Source organism: Coloeus monedula (assembly GCF_965178545.1).
Source record: "Coloeus monedula genome assembly, chromosome: 35".
NCBI classification, from domain to species: Eukaryota; Metazoa; Chordata; class Aves; order Passeriformes; family Corvidae; genus Coloeus; species Coloeus monedula.
The window spans coordinates 1,623,479-1,637,944 of NC_138815.1; the positions used below are offsets into that span (position 1 = coordinate 1,623,479).

At 54.0% G+C, this 14,466-nt stretch overlaps 2 protein-coding genes across 3 annotated transcripts; both read right to left on the reverse strand.

The window, feature by feature from the left end:
- Window positions 1-539: 539 nt before the first annotated feature.
- Window positions 540-1,475, reverse strand: LOC309584029 (olfactory receptor 14J1-like; the record flags this gene model as incomplete). Its single annotated transcript, XM_082299920.1, has 1 exon — window positions 540-1,475. One exon carries the CDS (start codon window positions 1,473-1,475, stop codon window positions 540-542), a length of 936 nt encoding a protein of 311 aa, XP_082156046.1.
- An 8,618-nt stretch (window positions 1,476-10,093) lies between these two features.
- Window positions 10,094-13,763, reverse strand: PTRHD1 (peptidyl-tRNA hydrolase domain containing 1; the record flags this gene model as incomplete). 2 transcript variants are annotated; one of them, XM_082299890.1, is made up of 3 exons in its annotated part: window positions 10,094-10,520; window positions 11,125-11,323; window positions 13,554-13,757. In XM_082299890.1, 2 exons carry the CDS (start codon window positions 13,755-13,757, stop codon window positions 11,153-11,155), a joined length of 375 nt encoding a protein of 124 aa, XP_082156016.1. In that variant the 3' UTR covers window positions 10,094-10,520; window positions 11,125-11,152. The 2 variants fall into 2 exon arrangements, with proteins under 2 accessions (XP_082156016.1, XP_082156017.1); XM_082299891.1 differs by having other exon boundaries at window positions 10,094-11,323; window positions 13,554-13,763.
- Between the last annotated feature and the right edge of the window lie 703 nt (window positions 13,764-14,466).

The following is a 14,466-nucleotide window of genomic DNA, read 5'->3' on the forward strand; positions in this document are numbered from 1 at the left end:
GCCCCCAGGCCCTGCCCTGAGGCGTCAGCGCTGCCCCAGCAGTGCCCATGGCCTGTCCCTGCTGCAGCCCCGGCACTGCCAGCCCAGGGCTGGGAGCGAGCCCCAGAGCACTCAGGCCCTGCAGCAACACGAGGGGCAGGAGGGCAGCGGGGCAGTGGCACGGGAGCAGCACTGGCAGCACCAAGGGCTGCTGCTCCTGGCCACAGCTGCTGTGCCCCCCTGATCTGCCCCCAGCTCTGCACACAGACATTGCTGCTGCAGCTCCACACAAAGCAACTAAAGGGGCATCTCTGCTGGAAACTTTGCTGGCACATCCTTGAGTTCATTTAAAGGCACCGAGAGCACAGCTCCTCATTGACACAGGCTGGGGCCACAGCCAAGGTGGAGAGAAACAAAAGGAGAAGTGGAAGAAATATTGCTCTTGCTTTGTGGACAACAATAAATAAGTGAAGACAGAAAAAATAACCCCAGAACCAAACCAACAAGAACTCTCAATGATGAGTTTTATTACAAGTGATTTGCAAAAATTGGCCAGCAGTTTAATGTTTCTTAAATCGTCCAGCCATCAGTGTCCACACTGCAGCCTTGAGCTCCTGGTTCCTCAGGCTGTAGATGAGGGGGTTCAGGGCTGGAGGCAGCACCGAGTACAGAAGTGACAGGGCCAGATCCAGGGAGGGGGAGGAGATGGAGGGGGGCTTCAGGTAGGCAAAAAAGCCAGTGCTGAGGAACAGGGAGAGCACGGCCAGGTGAGGGAGGCACGTGGAAAAGGCTTTGTGCCTTTGTCCCTGCTCCGAGGGGATCCTCAGCACAGCCCTGAAGATCTGCACATATGAGAAAACCATGAACACAAAACAGCCAAAATACAGAAGAGCACTCAGCACAATAATCCCAAGCTCCCTGAGGTGGGATTTGGAGCAGGAGAGCTTGAGGATGTGTGGGATTTCACAGAAGAACTGGCCCAGGGCATTGCCCTGGCACAGGGGCAGGGAAAATGTATTGGCCGTGTGCAGCAGAGCATTGAGAAAGGCACTGGCCCAGGCAGCTGCTGCCATGTGGGCACAAGCTCTGCTGCCCAGGAGGGTCCCGTAGTGCAGGGGTTTGCAGATGGACACGTAGCGGTCGTAGCACATGATGGTGAGGAGACAATACTCTGCTGAGATGAAGAACAGAAAGCAAAAGAGCTGAGCAGCACATGCTGAGTAGGAGATGTGGCTGGTGCCCCAGAGGGAATTGTGCATGGCTTTGGGGACAGTGGTGCAGATGGAGCCCAGGTCGGTGAGGGCCAGGCTGAGCAGGAAGAAGAACATGGGGCTGTGCAGGCGCTGGCCGCAGGCTACGGCGCTGATGATGAGGCCGTTGCCCAGGAGGGCAGCCAGGGAGATGCCCAGGAAGAGGCAGAAGTGCAGGAGCTGCAGCTGCCGCGTGTCTGCCAATGGCAGCAGGAGGAAGTGGCTGATGGAGCTGCTGTTGGACATTTGCTGCCTCTGGCCATGGGCATCTGTGAAAAAGTAATCATGGAATAGTTGGCTTTGCAGAGGACTTTCAATATCCCAGCCCAGCTTGGTGGCACTTTCCCCCCACTGCCTGCCCAGGGCTCTGCTGCCTGGGGCTGTCCCTGCCAGCAGCTGCTCCCTGTGCCCAGGCCTGGGCCCTGCCAGTGCTGCCAGAGCCCAGCCCGGCCCTGGGGGCTCAGCTCTGCCCTGCAGACCCCTCCCAGCCCAGGCCACTGCCCAGGGGCAGCTCTGGCTCTGCAGGCTCTGATGCCAAAGTCAGAACACCCCTGAGGAGGCTGCAAAAGTGACGCTGATGCTGTCCGGAAGGGACCCTGTGCTGATTTCTGTCACTGCCTGGTTTCTTCAGATCTCAGAGAAAAATTTTTTGATTTTTCTCAACCTGAACTGAGAGATGAACATCCATGTGCAATTTCCCTTCCAGGCAACCCAGAGCAGTCAATTAAAAATCAGGATTCTTCCCTTTTATGCCTTCCCTGCCCTGCTGTGCTCCCTGTATAATCTACTAGGGAATATCCTGGAGTTAAATGTCCTGCTGGGAGCAGTCCTGAACAATGCAGCATCCCCACCACACAAGAAGAACACTTGCAAGGCTGACCAGCTGTCTCCTTCCACCCACACCTTGTCCCCCAGCACTGAGAGCAGCTCCCCGGGCCGGCTGAGAGCTGCCCCTGGCAGGCAGCAGAGTCCCTGCCCCAGCTCAGCGCCCTGGGCTGCAGGACCCTGCTCTGCAGGACAGCCCTGGGCACCCTGGCTGCTCTAGCCAGGAGATAACCAGAGGATGGACTTACAGAATCTGTAGGCATTGGGATGTTGCAGCTTGAGGAGATCACTGCAGGAGCTGCAGCTGCCTTGTCCTGCAGCCAGAGGCTTCCTGTGTCAAGGGCTGGCCATGATTCTCGCGCAGTCACTTCTCAGCATCTTCCCAGCCCTGACTGACTGAAGCTCTCTGTGCCTCTGTGCTGTGCCCGGGCTGGCTGCAGGCAGTGGCCCAGCCCTGCTGGGCTGTGCCCAGGAGCTGCTCCTGGCCAGAGCTGTCTCTGTGCAGCGCTGCCGCTTGCCAGGAGCTGCCTCTGTGCCAGGAGCCCGGCCCAGCTCAGCAGCACAGACACAGCACAAGGACTGTAATGACCCTCTCGGGGCTCTGGTGCGGAGGCCCTGAACATCAGTCCCTGAGAGGGAGATGAAGAAACCTCTCAGGAATTCAAAGTCACAATCAAACTCCAAAGTTTCTTGAAGTTTTAATGGGTCCCACTGGGGGACAGGACTGAGAAGTGTCCCCATGTTCCAGTGAGAGCAGAACACTGCAGGCAGTGATGACAGGAGGGGGACAAGCAAGGGAAAGGTGTCTCTGATGCTGAGCAAAGCTGGATGTGTTTCAGGAATGCAAAGGGCCAAGGCCTGAGCCCCAGCCCCTGGCAAGGCAGATCCTGTCCCTCCCTCAGTGCTCAGGGCTCTTGCCGGGGCACTGGGATGTGGGGATGGGCAGTGCCAAGGGCAGCACCATGGGGCGGCCCCTGCCAGGCTGCTGAGCAGGGACAAGGAGGCCCTGAGGCCCCAGGGCTGCAAGGGTCCCTTGTCTCCTGCTGGCCTCAGGGCCAGGGCCAGCAGCCGTGGCCCAAGTGCTGCACAAGTTGGCTCTGTCAGGGCCTTGCAGCTGCTGCCCATCCCTCTGCCCTCTCCAGCCCACGCTGTGCCACGCTGTCCCTGCCCTGCGCCTCTGTCCCTGCAGGCTGTCCTCATCCCCCCGGCTGCCCCACCTGGCTGGCCCCTTCCTTTGCTGGCAGCTCTGCCTCCTGCCTGCCTCTGCCTTGGCACACAAAGCCTTGGGCTTGCTCCAGACTCCTTCTGGGGGACGTGTTGCACCACAGCCCTGCCCTGGCACAGAAATTCCTTTCTCCTTGTGTCCATCCTGGGCCTCCCCAGCTGCCCTTGGCATTAATTCTTTCTTTCTCCAGCTTTTCTCTACTGTGTCAAAAGGATCCACCATCTCTCAAACTGCCCTTCAAGCCCTCCCAGGGATCTCCTCCGCTGTCCTCAGTCTCCACTCCACTGAGCATAGAGCTCCTTTGTCCCTATATAGTGGTCCTGGGCTTGAGGCCTCCAAACCCCACCTTGGCAAATCTCTGGGCTCTCTTCAAGGTGTTGCCAAATGAAAACATTCTGCTCATAGTCTAAGAAAATCCCCAGAGGCCAAGGCCAGCCAGACCGGTCTTTAATGGTGTCTTGGTTTTGAAAAACAGGTGTCTGCTAAGGAAGGCAGAAGCCTCCCTTGAAGTGGCAGGTGTAACCCCTTTCCCTCTGAGTTATTATAATTTTGAAATCAAGGGCCTTTAGGCAAAGATGTGGGAAATAGAAATAACAGTTCTTTACTATTATATATATAAGCAGTCCAACAAACAGCCACACCTATGGCAGTAACAGCAATCACAAACCCAGTGCCAGCCTTCTCGGCTGTCAGGCCCTTTCCCCTCGGGTGCAGTTCCGCTCGCAGCCGGCAGGGGCGCTGGCGGCTCCCGGCGAGCAGGGCAGGTGCGATGGTTCCCCCGCGGCTGCAGGGGGCGCTCCGGAGCGAGCTCGGGGAGCACGCGGCACTGGTGCCCTGGGATCCCGGGGAAGGATGGAACAAAGGCTTCACAAACCCCAGATGGTTGGCCCCGGTGTCCAGCTGGAGCCTCAGGAACAGCAGGCTGGAATGGCTGGCTGGAGCAGCAGGGATGAGCACAAATCCCGGGTGGCAGACGCGATGTATCCAAGCGGGGAACCCCCCGGAGGTCTGAGCAGGCAGGGCGAGCACGGCTACAACGCAGCGAAGGTTCGAATCAGCGGCGGGGCAGGGCGGCCACAGCCCGGCCTCCAGCAGGGCAGGGAAGGTGGGCCGGGGATCCTGGGATCTTTCTCCGCAGAAAGAAAAACGGCCGAAAAGAACCAACAGCTTCTCCCTTCGAGAACACCGAGAGCAAACTGACCCCACACCCAGGTGAAAAAAAGGAGTAGCCAGGCCCACCCCACCCCCAGAGGGCAGCTCTTTTGTCTTTCTTAAGTACAGCCATTTGTCCCCTAGCAACATGCATATGGGAAAAAATTACTTTAACAGGAAAAAAAACTAGGACTAAACTAAAACCCCAACATTATCCACCCCGAATTTTTCCCATACTAACATGTTACATGAAACTTAACCTTTTTAACCATATAAATATATGCATCACCCGAATTATATACATATATACATGCTGATACTGATGCAAGTACAGAGCCATGGGTAGGTAGTTCACTCTAAAACAAGGTCTCCTTGCGGTATGCATCGGGTCTCTCCATCCCTTTGCATCACCCACCAGGTGCAACCTGGTCCCTGAGCAAAATCAACCCCACGGATGGGTTTGTCTTTGCTCAAGGCAGACTTTACCCAAACAGTTTTTCCAACCATACCTCTCACGTGCACCACTGGAACCTTATCCCCATCTGTTGTTTGTAGGGGTTCGGATTGGGCAGGGCCTGCTCGGCTGGTGGAGCCTCGAGTGTTAACTAACCAGGTGGCTCTTGCTAAATGCACCTCCCAGTTTTTGAAAGTCCCCCCACCCAGTGCCTTCAAGGTGGTTTTAAGCAGTCCATTACACCGCTCAACCTTCCCAGCTGCTGGTGCATGGTAGGGGATGTGGTACACCCACTCAATGCCATGTTCTCTAGCCCAGGTGTTTATTAGGCTGTTCTTGAAATGAGTCCCATTGTCAGACTCGATTCTCTCAGGGGTGCCATGCCTCCAAAGGACTTGCTTTTCAAGGCCCAGGATGGTGTTCTGGGCAGTAGCGTGAGGCACAGGGTAGGTCTCCAGCCATCCAGTGGTGGCTTCTACCATTGTGAGCACAGTGCTTGCCTTGGCGGGTTTGAGGCAGTGTGATGTAATCAATCTGCCAGGACTCCCCATACTTGTATTTGGGCCATCGCCCACCATACCACAGAGGCTTCACCCGCTTGGCCTGCTTGATCGCAGCACGTGTCTCACAATCATGGATCACCTGGGAGATACTGTCCATGGTCAGATCCACCCCTCGACCTCATGCCCACTTATAGGTGGCATCTCTGCCCTGATGACCTGAGGCATCATGGGCCCATCGAGCTAGGAACAGCTCTCCTTTATGTTGCCAAACCAAGTCTATCTGGGACACCTCTATTTTCGCAGCCTGATCTACCTGTTTGTTGCTACGATGTTCTTCATTAGCCCGGCTCTTGGGGATGTGAGCATCTACATGACGGACCTTCACGGATAGCTTCTCTACCCGAGTGGCAATGTCTTTCCACTCCTCAGCAGCCCAGATTGGTTTTCCTCTGCGCTGCCAGTTTGCCTTATTCCACCTTTCCAGCCAACCCCACAGAGCATTGGCTACCATCCATGAATCAGTGTAGAGGTAGAGCTTTGGCCACTTCTCTCTTTCAGCTATGTCCAGAGTTAATTGGATGGCTTTGAGTTCAGCAAATTGGCTCGATCCACCTTCTCCTTCAGTAGCCTGTGCAACTTGTCATGTGGGGCTCCATACAGTGGCTTTCCATTTCCGGCTAGCACCCACAATTCGGCAGGAACCATCAGTGAAGAGGGCGTATTGTCTTTCACTCTCCAGTAGATCATTATATGGTGGGGCTTCTTTGGCACGTGTCACCTGCTCCTCTTCTTCTTCAGAAGATAACCCAAAAGTCTCACCTTCCAGCCAGTTCATAATTATTTCCAAGATCCCAGGGCGACTTGGGTTTCCAATTCGGGCACGCTGCGTGATGAGGGCGATCCATTTGCTCCAAGTAGCATCGGTGGCGTGATGCGTGGAGGGAACCTCTCCTTTGAACATCCACCCCAGCACCGGTAGTTGGGGTGCCAGGAGGAGTTGTGCCTCTGTGCCAATTACTTCTAAGGCAGCTTGGACTCCTTCATAAGCTGCCAAGATTTCCTTCTCTGTGGGAGTGTAGTTGGCTTCAGACCCTCTGTAGCTTCGGCTCCAGAATCCCAGTGGTTGGCCCCGAGTCTCACCTGGCACCTTCTGCCAAAGGCTCCAGGACAGACCATTGTTCCCGGCTGCAGAGTAGAGCACGTTCTTCACCTCTGCTCCTGTCCTGACTGGGCCAAGGGCTACGGCGTGAGCAATTTCCTGCTTGATCTGGGCGAAGGCTTGCTGCTGTTCAGGGCCCCGGTGGAAATCGTTCTTCTTGCGGGTAACCAGGTAGAGAGGGCTCACGATCTGGCTGTACTCGGGAATGTGCATCCTCCAGAAACCTATGGCACCTAGGAAAGCTGGTGTTTCCTTCTTGTTGGTTGGTGGAGACATTGCTGTGATCTTATTGATGACCTCAGTGGGAATCTGATGCTGTCCATCTTGCCACTTTACTCCCAGGAACTGGATCTCTCGGGCAGGTCCCTTGACTTTGCTCTTCTTGATGGCAAAACCAGCTTCCAGGAGAATCCGGATAACTTTCTCTCCTTTCTCCAACACTTCTGTTGCGGTGTTCCCCCACACAATGATGTCATCAATGTACTGCAGATGTTCTGGGGCCTCACCCTTTTCCAGTGCAGCCTGGATCAGTCCATGGCAGATGGTGGGACTGTGCTTCCACCCCTGGGGCAGTCGGTTCCAGGTGTACTGCACACCCCTCCAGGTGAAGGCAAACTGAGGTCTGCACTCCGCTGCCAGAGGAATGGAGAAAAATGCATTGGCAATGTCAATAGTGGCGTACCACTTCACTGCTTTGGACTCCAGCTCGTACTGGAGCTCCAACATGTCCGGCACGGCAGCGCTCAGCGGTGGAGTCACTTCATTCAAGGCATGATAGTCCACAGTCAATCTCCATTCCCCATCAGACTTGTGCACAGGCCAGATGGGGCTGTTGAAGGGTGAGTGGGTCTTGCTGACCACCCCTTGACTCTCCAGCTCACGGATCATCTTGTGGATGGGGATCACAGCATCTCGATTTGTCCGATACTGCCGGCGGTGCACTGTCGAGGTGGCAATTGGCACTCGTTGCTCTTCCACTTTCAGGAGCCCAACTGCAGGAGGATTCTCAGATAGTCCAGGCAGGGTGTTCAATTGCCTAATGCCCTCTGCCTCCACAGCAGCAATCCCAAATGCCCACCTGAGTCCTTTTGGGTCTTTGTAATAGCCATTCCGGAGGAAGTCTATGCCCAGAATACACGGGGCCTCTGGGCCGGTCACAATCGGATGCTTTTGCCACTCCTTCCCAGTCAGGCTCACCTCAGCTTCCAAAAGGGTCAACTGCTGTGATCCCCCGGTCACCCCAGCGATGGATACAGGTTCTGGGCCCACATGTCCCGATGGCATTAAAGTACACTGTGCCCCAGTATCAACCAATGGATCACATTTTTGTGGCTCTGATGTGCCAGGCCATCGAATCCACACGGTCCAGAAAACCCGGTTCTCCCGTGCCTCTTCCTGGCTAGAGGCAGGGCCCCTCTAGCCCTGGTTATCATTCTTTCCCTGGGTGTACATGCTCGAGGTACCTTCAAGGGGATCTGACATATCATCCTCCCTTCTGTAATACCTGGCAGCTCGGTCACGGGAGGCTGAGGCTACCTTCACCTTAGTGGAACCCCCTCGGTTAGTGCCTCCCTCCTTGAGTTCACGCACCCGCGCTGCCAGGACAGAGGTGGGTTTCCCATCCCACCTTCTCATGTCTTCCCCACGCTCACACAGGAAAAACCACAGCTCAGCTCGTGGGGTGTACCCTCTCTCTCTTGCTGGGGGACGACGGGCTCTGACTTGGGGGCCTGTGACTCGCACTGGTGCCACACTGACCCTCCTCATCTCCTCCCTCATTTCCTTCCTCATCTCCTTCATCTCCTCTTTGAGGTCCTGGACCACAGCAGAGACATGAGCTTTCAGCGGGCCATTGACCATACTGTCATAATTCCTGAGCTTGTTGGCAACAGAGCCCACTGTTTCTCGGGTATTGTCAGCATCAATCGTTGCAATGAAGGTGGTGTATTGCAATGGCCCTAGCCTTGCCAGGTTCCACATCGTCTGTCCTGTGCACCTGACCTTATCGGGGTCATTATCATGCTGTCCATCCTTCCCAAAGAGTACCTCTAATATTGCCACTTCTCTTAGCTGTTGGATCCCTTGCTCGAGTGTCTTCCACTGCATTCTATGATGATACTCCTGCATTCTTTCTTTGTGAATGAACCTTTCTCTCACACTCATTAAGAGCCGCTCCCAGAGAGAAAGGGGCCCTGGCTCCCTCACAAATATCTGGTCCACACCTGGGTCCTGGGTCAACGATCCCAGCTACCTTGCCTCACCACTATCCAGTTGCACACCTGTGCCCATAAGGTCTCAAACCCGAAGCAGCCAGGTTGTATAAGGCTCACGCTCCCTTCGCACAATGTCGTTTCGCATAGCGCGGAGACTGTCGTACGACAGGGACTCAGTGATGATTTCTGGCTCTGGCTCTCCTGCTGGTTGGGAGGGCCCTGGTTGCCCATCATCATTAACTGGTCGTACTGATTTGGTCTTACACTTCCTTCTTTGCACAGGGGCGACTGCTGCTGGCTGTGGTTGTCCTTGTGGTTCAGCTGAAGCCTGTTCTACTGCTGTACCATCGGACTCACCCTCTTTGGCGCAGGGAGAGGGTTTTTCACTAGCTGAGGAGGTGTATTCCCTTAGCAATTGGCACATCTCCTGGCGCACCTGGCCCATCTCCTGGCATATCCCCTGGCACACCTGACCCATCTCTTGGCACATCTCTTGCATCCCTTTTGCCACTACCCCCACCCAGTTTGGGTAGTCCATTTCTGAGGTGGACTGTTGGGCGGTATCAGTCTGTGGGGCAAGGTCTCTAGTGTCTGGGGCTGCGTCAGGCTCTGGGGCAGGATCTCTTGTGTCTGGGGCCATGTCAGGTTCTGGGGCAGGATTAGGCTCTGGGGTAGGAACTCTACTCTCTGGGGCCATGTCAGGTTCTGGGGCAGGATCTCTAGTCTCTGGGGCTGGTGTCCGGGTAGATATCCAAGCCAATCTCAACTTATCCTTGAGTGCTAAATAGAGTAGGCCTACCAGCAGCAGATGGTTAGTATTCAGAGGGAATCTAAACCCTTCGAAAATTGATGGGGTGGGCCCAAAGAACTGGTTGAGGGGTTGGGAGAAAACTTCCCCTGGTGTCATTTCCTCACAGAAGGTACCATTGTTAACATAACCCCAAAAACATGTGCTCAGTGTGTGATAGCCCTTTATCCATGTGCCCACATTCCGGAGGAAGCTAAAAACCCATGAATTCCTCACCTTCTCGACCCATAGTGCAAGCTGGATAACAGCAATGGTAGCCTTAGTCAGAGGACCCATATTCAAGTAAGGAGCTGCAAAGGGGAAGAATATAGCTACGGCCACATGCCACCCGAACCAGGGTAAACTAGACCACATAGTGCTGCCTAACAAGGTTCCTATATCTGGCACACAAAATAAAGTTATCCAAGAACTGTTATTCCTTTTTTTTACCTCTCTCTCTTAATGCCCTCAGGCCCCACGGTTGGGCGCCAAGTTCTGTCTCAGTTTTTGAAAGACAGGTGTCTGCTAAGGAAGGCAGAAGCCCCCCTTGAAGTGGCAGATATAACCCCTTTTCCCTCCAAGTTATTATATTTTGAAATCAAGGGCCTTTAGGCAAAGATGTGGGAAATAGAAATAACAGTTCTTTACTATATATATATATATATGTATATGTATATAACCAGTCAAACAAAACAACAATAACTATGGCAGTAACAGCACACAGAAACCCAGTCCCAGCCTTCTCGGCTGTCAGGCCCTTTCCCCTCGGGTGCAGTTCCGCTCGCAGCCGGCAGGGGCGCTGGCAACTCCCGGCGAGCAGGGCAGGTGCGATGGTTCCCCCGCGGCTGCAGGGGGCGCTCCGGAGCGAGCTCGGGGAGCACGTGGCACTGGTGCCCCGGGATCCCGGGGAAGGATGGAACAAAGGCTTCCCAAACCGCTGGGCAGCTGATCCTGGACTCTCAGGAACAGCAGGCTGGAACGGCAGGATAGAACGGCAGGCTAGAGCGGCAGGGACGAACGCAAATCCCGGGCGGCAGGCGAGATGTATCCAGATGGGAGAACCCCACGGATGCCTAGGCAGGCAGGGCGAACAGGGCTACAGCGTAGCGAAAGCTCGAAGCAGCAGCAGCGGGGCAGGGCAGCCACAGCCCGGCCTCCAGCAGGGCAGGGAAAGCGGCTTTTGGAGTCCCGGCGTTGTTTCCAGCAGGAAGAAAGAGCGGCCAAAAAGAAAGAAGCAGCAGCTCCTTTCTCTCCAGCTTCTCTCTCCGGACGCTCAGAGCGAACTGACCCCACACCCAGGTGTAGACAAAGGAGTAGCCAGGCCCTCCCCACTCCCCTTTTTGTCTTTCTTAAGTAAAGCTATTTGTCCCCTAGCAACATGCATATGGGAGAAAATTCCTTTAACAGAAAAAAACTAAGACTAAACTAAAACCCCAACACAGGGAAATTCCCACAAAATTCCCAGACAATTCCTGGACAATTGCAGGGAAAGCAAGCGGGCGCGGGAGAACAGAAGCGCCACGGCAGGCGCCGGAGCTGCCTGGGCAAAGCCCTTGCGGAGCAGCATTCCCAGGTACCGAGGAGAAGGCGGCCGGGCGGCCGGGGTCAGCGGAGCAGGCGGAAATTCCGGAGGTGCCGCTGCACGCGCTCCTTGGGATAGGGCCGGAGCGCCAGGCCCGTGGCGATGCCCTCGGGCTGCTCCGTCCACAGGCAGTGCTCGACGCCCTCCTCTCGCAGCAGCCGCGCCAGAGCCAGCAGGGAAGCCTCGTCCGGAGCCTGCGGAGACAGGAAAAGCGGGAATGGCTCCGGCTCCCAGCGGGAATCCCTGGGGAATTTATTCCAGGGGAATCCCTGGGAAACTCAGGGGCAACTCGAGGGGAATGAGAAGAGGATTCCTGGAAGGTTGCAGGAAAATGCCGAGAAAGTTCACAGGAAAATTTCTAGGAAATTCAAGGGAAATTCCTGGAAAATTCCTGGAAAATTCAAGGGGAATTCTGGAAAATTCCTGGGAAATTCAAGAGAGATTCCCAGAAAATTCCCAGAAAATTCTGAGGGAAATTCAAGAGAAAATTCAGGAGAAATTCAAGGGAAATTCCTGGAAAATTCAAGGGAAATTCCTGCAAAATTCCCAGAAAATTCTGAGGGAAGTTCCTGGAAAATTCAAGAGAAATTCAAGGGAAATTCCAGGAGAATTCCTGAGAAATTCAAGGGAAATTCCTGGAAAGCTCAAAGGAAATTTCTGGAAAATTCAAGGGAAATTCAAGACAAAGTCAAGGGAAATTCCTGGAAAATTCAAGAGAAATTCAAGGGAAATTCCAGGAGAATTCCTGGGAAATTCAAGGGAAATTCCTGGAAAATTCAAGGGAAATTCCTGGAAAATTCCAGAAGAATTCCTGGAAAATTCAAGGAAAATTCCTGGAAAATTCAAGGGAAAATCCTGGAAAATTCCAGGAGAATTCCTGGAAAATTCAAGGGAAATTCCTGGAAAGTTCAAGGGAAAATCCTGGAAAATTCAAGGGAAATTCAAGAGAAATTCCTGGAAATTCCTGGAAAATTCAAGAGAAATTCAAGGGGAATTCCAGGAGAATTCCTGGGAAATTCCTGGAAAGTTCAAGGGAAATTCAAGAGAAATTCCTGGAAAATTCCCAGAAAATTCTGAGGGAAATTCAAGGAAAAATCAGGAGAAATTCAAGGGAAATTCCCAGAAAATTCAAGGGAAATTCAAGGGGAATTCTGGAAAATTCCTGAAAAATTTAAGGGGAATTCTTGGGAAATTCAAAGGAAATTCCTGGGAAATTCAGGAGAAATTCAGGGGAAATTCCTGGGAAATTAGAAGAGAATTCCTGAAAGATTCCCAGGAAAGTGCCAAGAAAGTTCACAGGAAATTCCAGGAGAAATTCAAGAGAAATTCCTGGAAAATTCTGGAGAAATTCAAGGGAAATTCCCAGAGAATTCCTGGGAAATTCAAGGAAAATTCAAGGAAAATTCCTGGAAAATTCCCAGAAAATTTCAGGAAAATTCCCAGAGAGTTCAAGGGAAATTCCTGAAAAATTCCTGGAAAATTCAAGGGAAATTCCTGGGAAATTCAAGGGAAATTTCCAGCAAGTTCAAGAGGAATTCAAGGGAAAATCCTGGAAAAATCCAGGAAAATTCACAGGAAATTCCAGTGGGAATTGGGACTCCAGCACTGCCCTGAGCACTTCCAAACCCTCAGCACCTTTTCCATGAGGGAATTCTTCCCCGTATCCAACAATATCCGGGAAAATTCAGGATAAATTCAAGGGACAATCCTGGAAAAATCCAGGAAAATTCACAGGATATTCCAGGAAAATTCAAGAGAAATTCCTGGAAAATTCAAGTGAAATTCAAGGGACAATCCTGGAAAAGTCCAGGAAAATTCAGAGGAAATTCCAGTGAAATTCAAGAGAAATTCCTGGAAAAATCAGGAGAAATTCAATCCAAACCCTCAGCACCTTTTCCATGAGGGAATTCTTCCCAATATCCAAAACTATCGTGGAAAATTCAGGAGAAATTCAAGGGACAATCCTGGAAAAATGCAGGAAAATGCACAGGAAATTCCAGGAAAATTCAAGAGAAAATCCTGGAAAATTCAAGCGAAATTCCTGGAAAATTCAGGAAAAATTCAAGGGAAAATCCTGGAAAACTCACAGGAAATTCCAGGAGAAAATTCAAGAGAAAATCCTGGAAAACTCAAGAGAAATTCCTGAAAAAATCCTGCAACAACTTGAGGCCATTCCCTCTCCTCCTATCCCTGGCAGAACAACCCGACCCCCTCTTCCTGTGAAGACACAAAAAAAAACCCCCGAGCCTCCTTTTTTCCCCACCCCGCCCTTTTCCCAGCTCCCTCAACTCCAAGATATTCCCACAAATCCCGATTTCCCCTCACGCCTCTCCACAAATCCCGACTCCCCCTCCCGCCTCTCCACCCGCCCAACATGGCGCCCGCCCTCCCCTCAGCGCGCCGCTCCCATCATGCCCCGCGCACCTCCAGCACCACGGTCCTCATGGCGCCGCCCTGCTCCAGGTACGCGGCGGTCTCGGGACGCTCCCGGTACGCGTGAGCGGCGGCCAGCGCCGCGTGGCAACCTTGGGCCACCACCGCGCCCAGCGGCCACGACCGCGGAGGCCTCGCCAGGTCGCCGCGGAGCACCACGTACTGCACCAGCGCCGCCGCTGCCGGAGCCGCCATGCTGCCGTACGGAGCTGCGGGGGCTGCTGGGAGATGGGCGGGCGCAGCGGCACACAGGGCGCCGCCATGTTGGTGTACGGCACGTCCGCCGGCGTGATGACGCACTTCCGGCGGCGCTGAGGCGCGCGGTTTGAGGTGGGCGCGGGGACTTCAGGGAGGGTTCGGGGTTTTGGGGGGGATTTTTGGGGTTTTGGGGGGGATTTTTGGAGGTTTTGGGGTTTTTGGGAGGGTTCGGGGGTCGCTCGAGCTCCGTTTGGGGCCGTCAAGGCCTGGAGGGGGCTCCTGAGTCCCTCGGAACCTTGGGCCGGTGGCGCTGGGGGAGAAGCGCGGGCGCGGCCCGGGCCCCTCACGGGACTGTGGGAATTCCCTTGGGATCTTCCCTGATATTCCTGTGGGATCATCCCTGTCCTTCCCTTGGGATCATCCCTATCCTTCCCTTGGGATCATCCCTGTCCTTCCATTGGGATCATCCCTGTCCTTCCTTGGGATCATCCCTGTCCTTCCCTTGGGATCATCCCTGTCCTTCCCTGTGGGATCATCCCTGTCCTTCCTTGGGATCATCCCTGTCCTTCCCTGTGGGATCATCCCTGTCCTTCCCTTGGGATCATCCTTGTCCTTCCCTTGGGATCATCCTTGTCCTTCCCTTGGGATCATCCCTGTCCTTCCCTGTGGGATCATCCCTGTCCTTCCCTGTGGGATCATCCCTGTC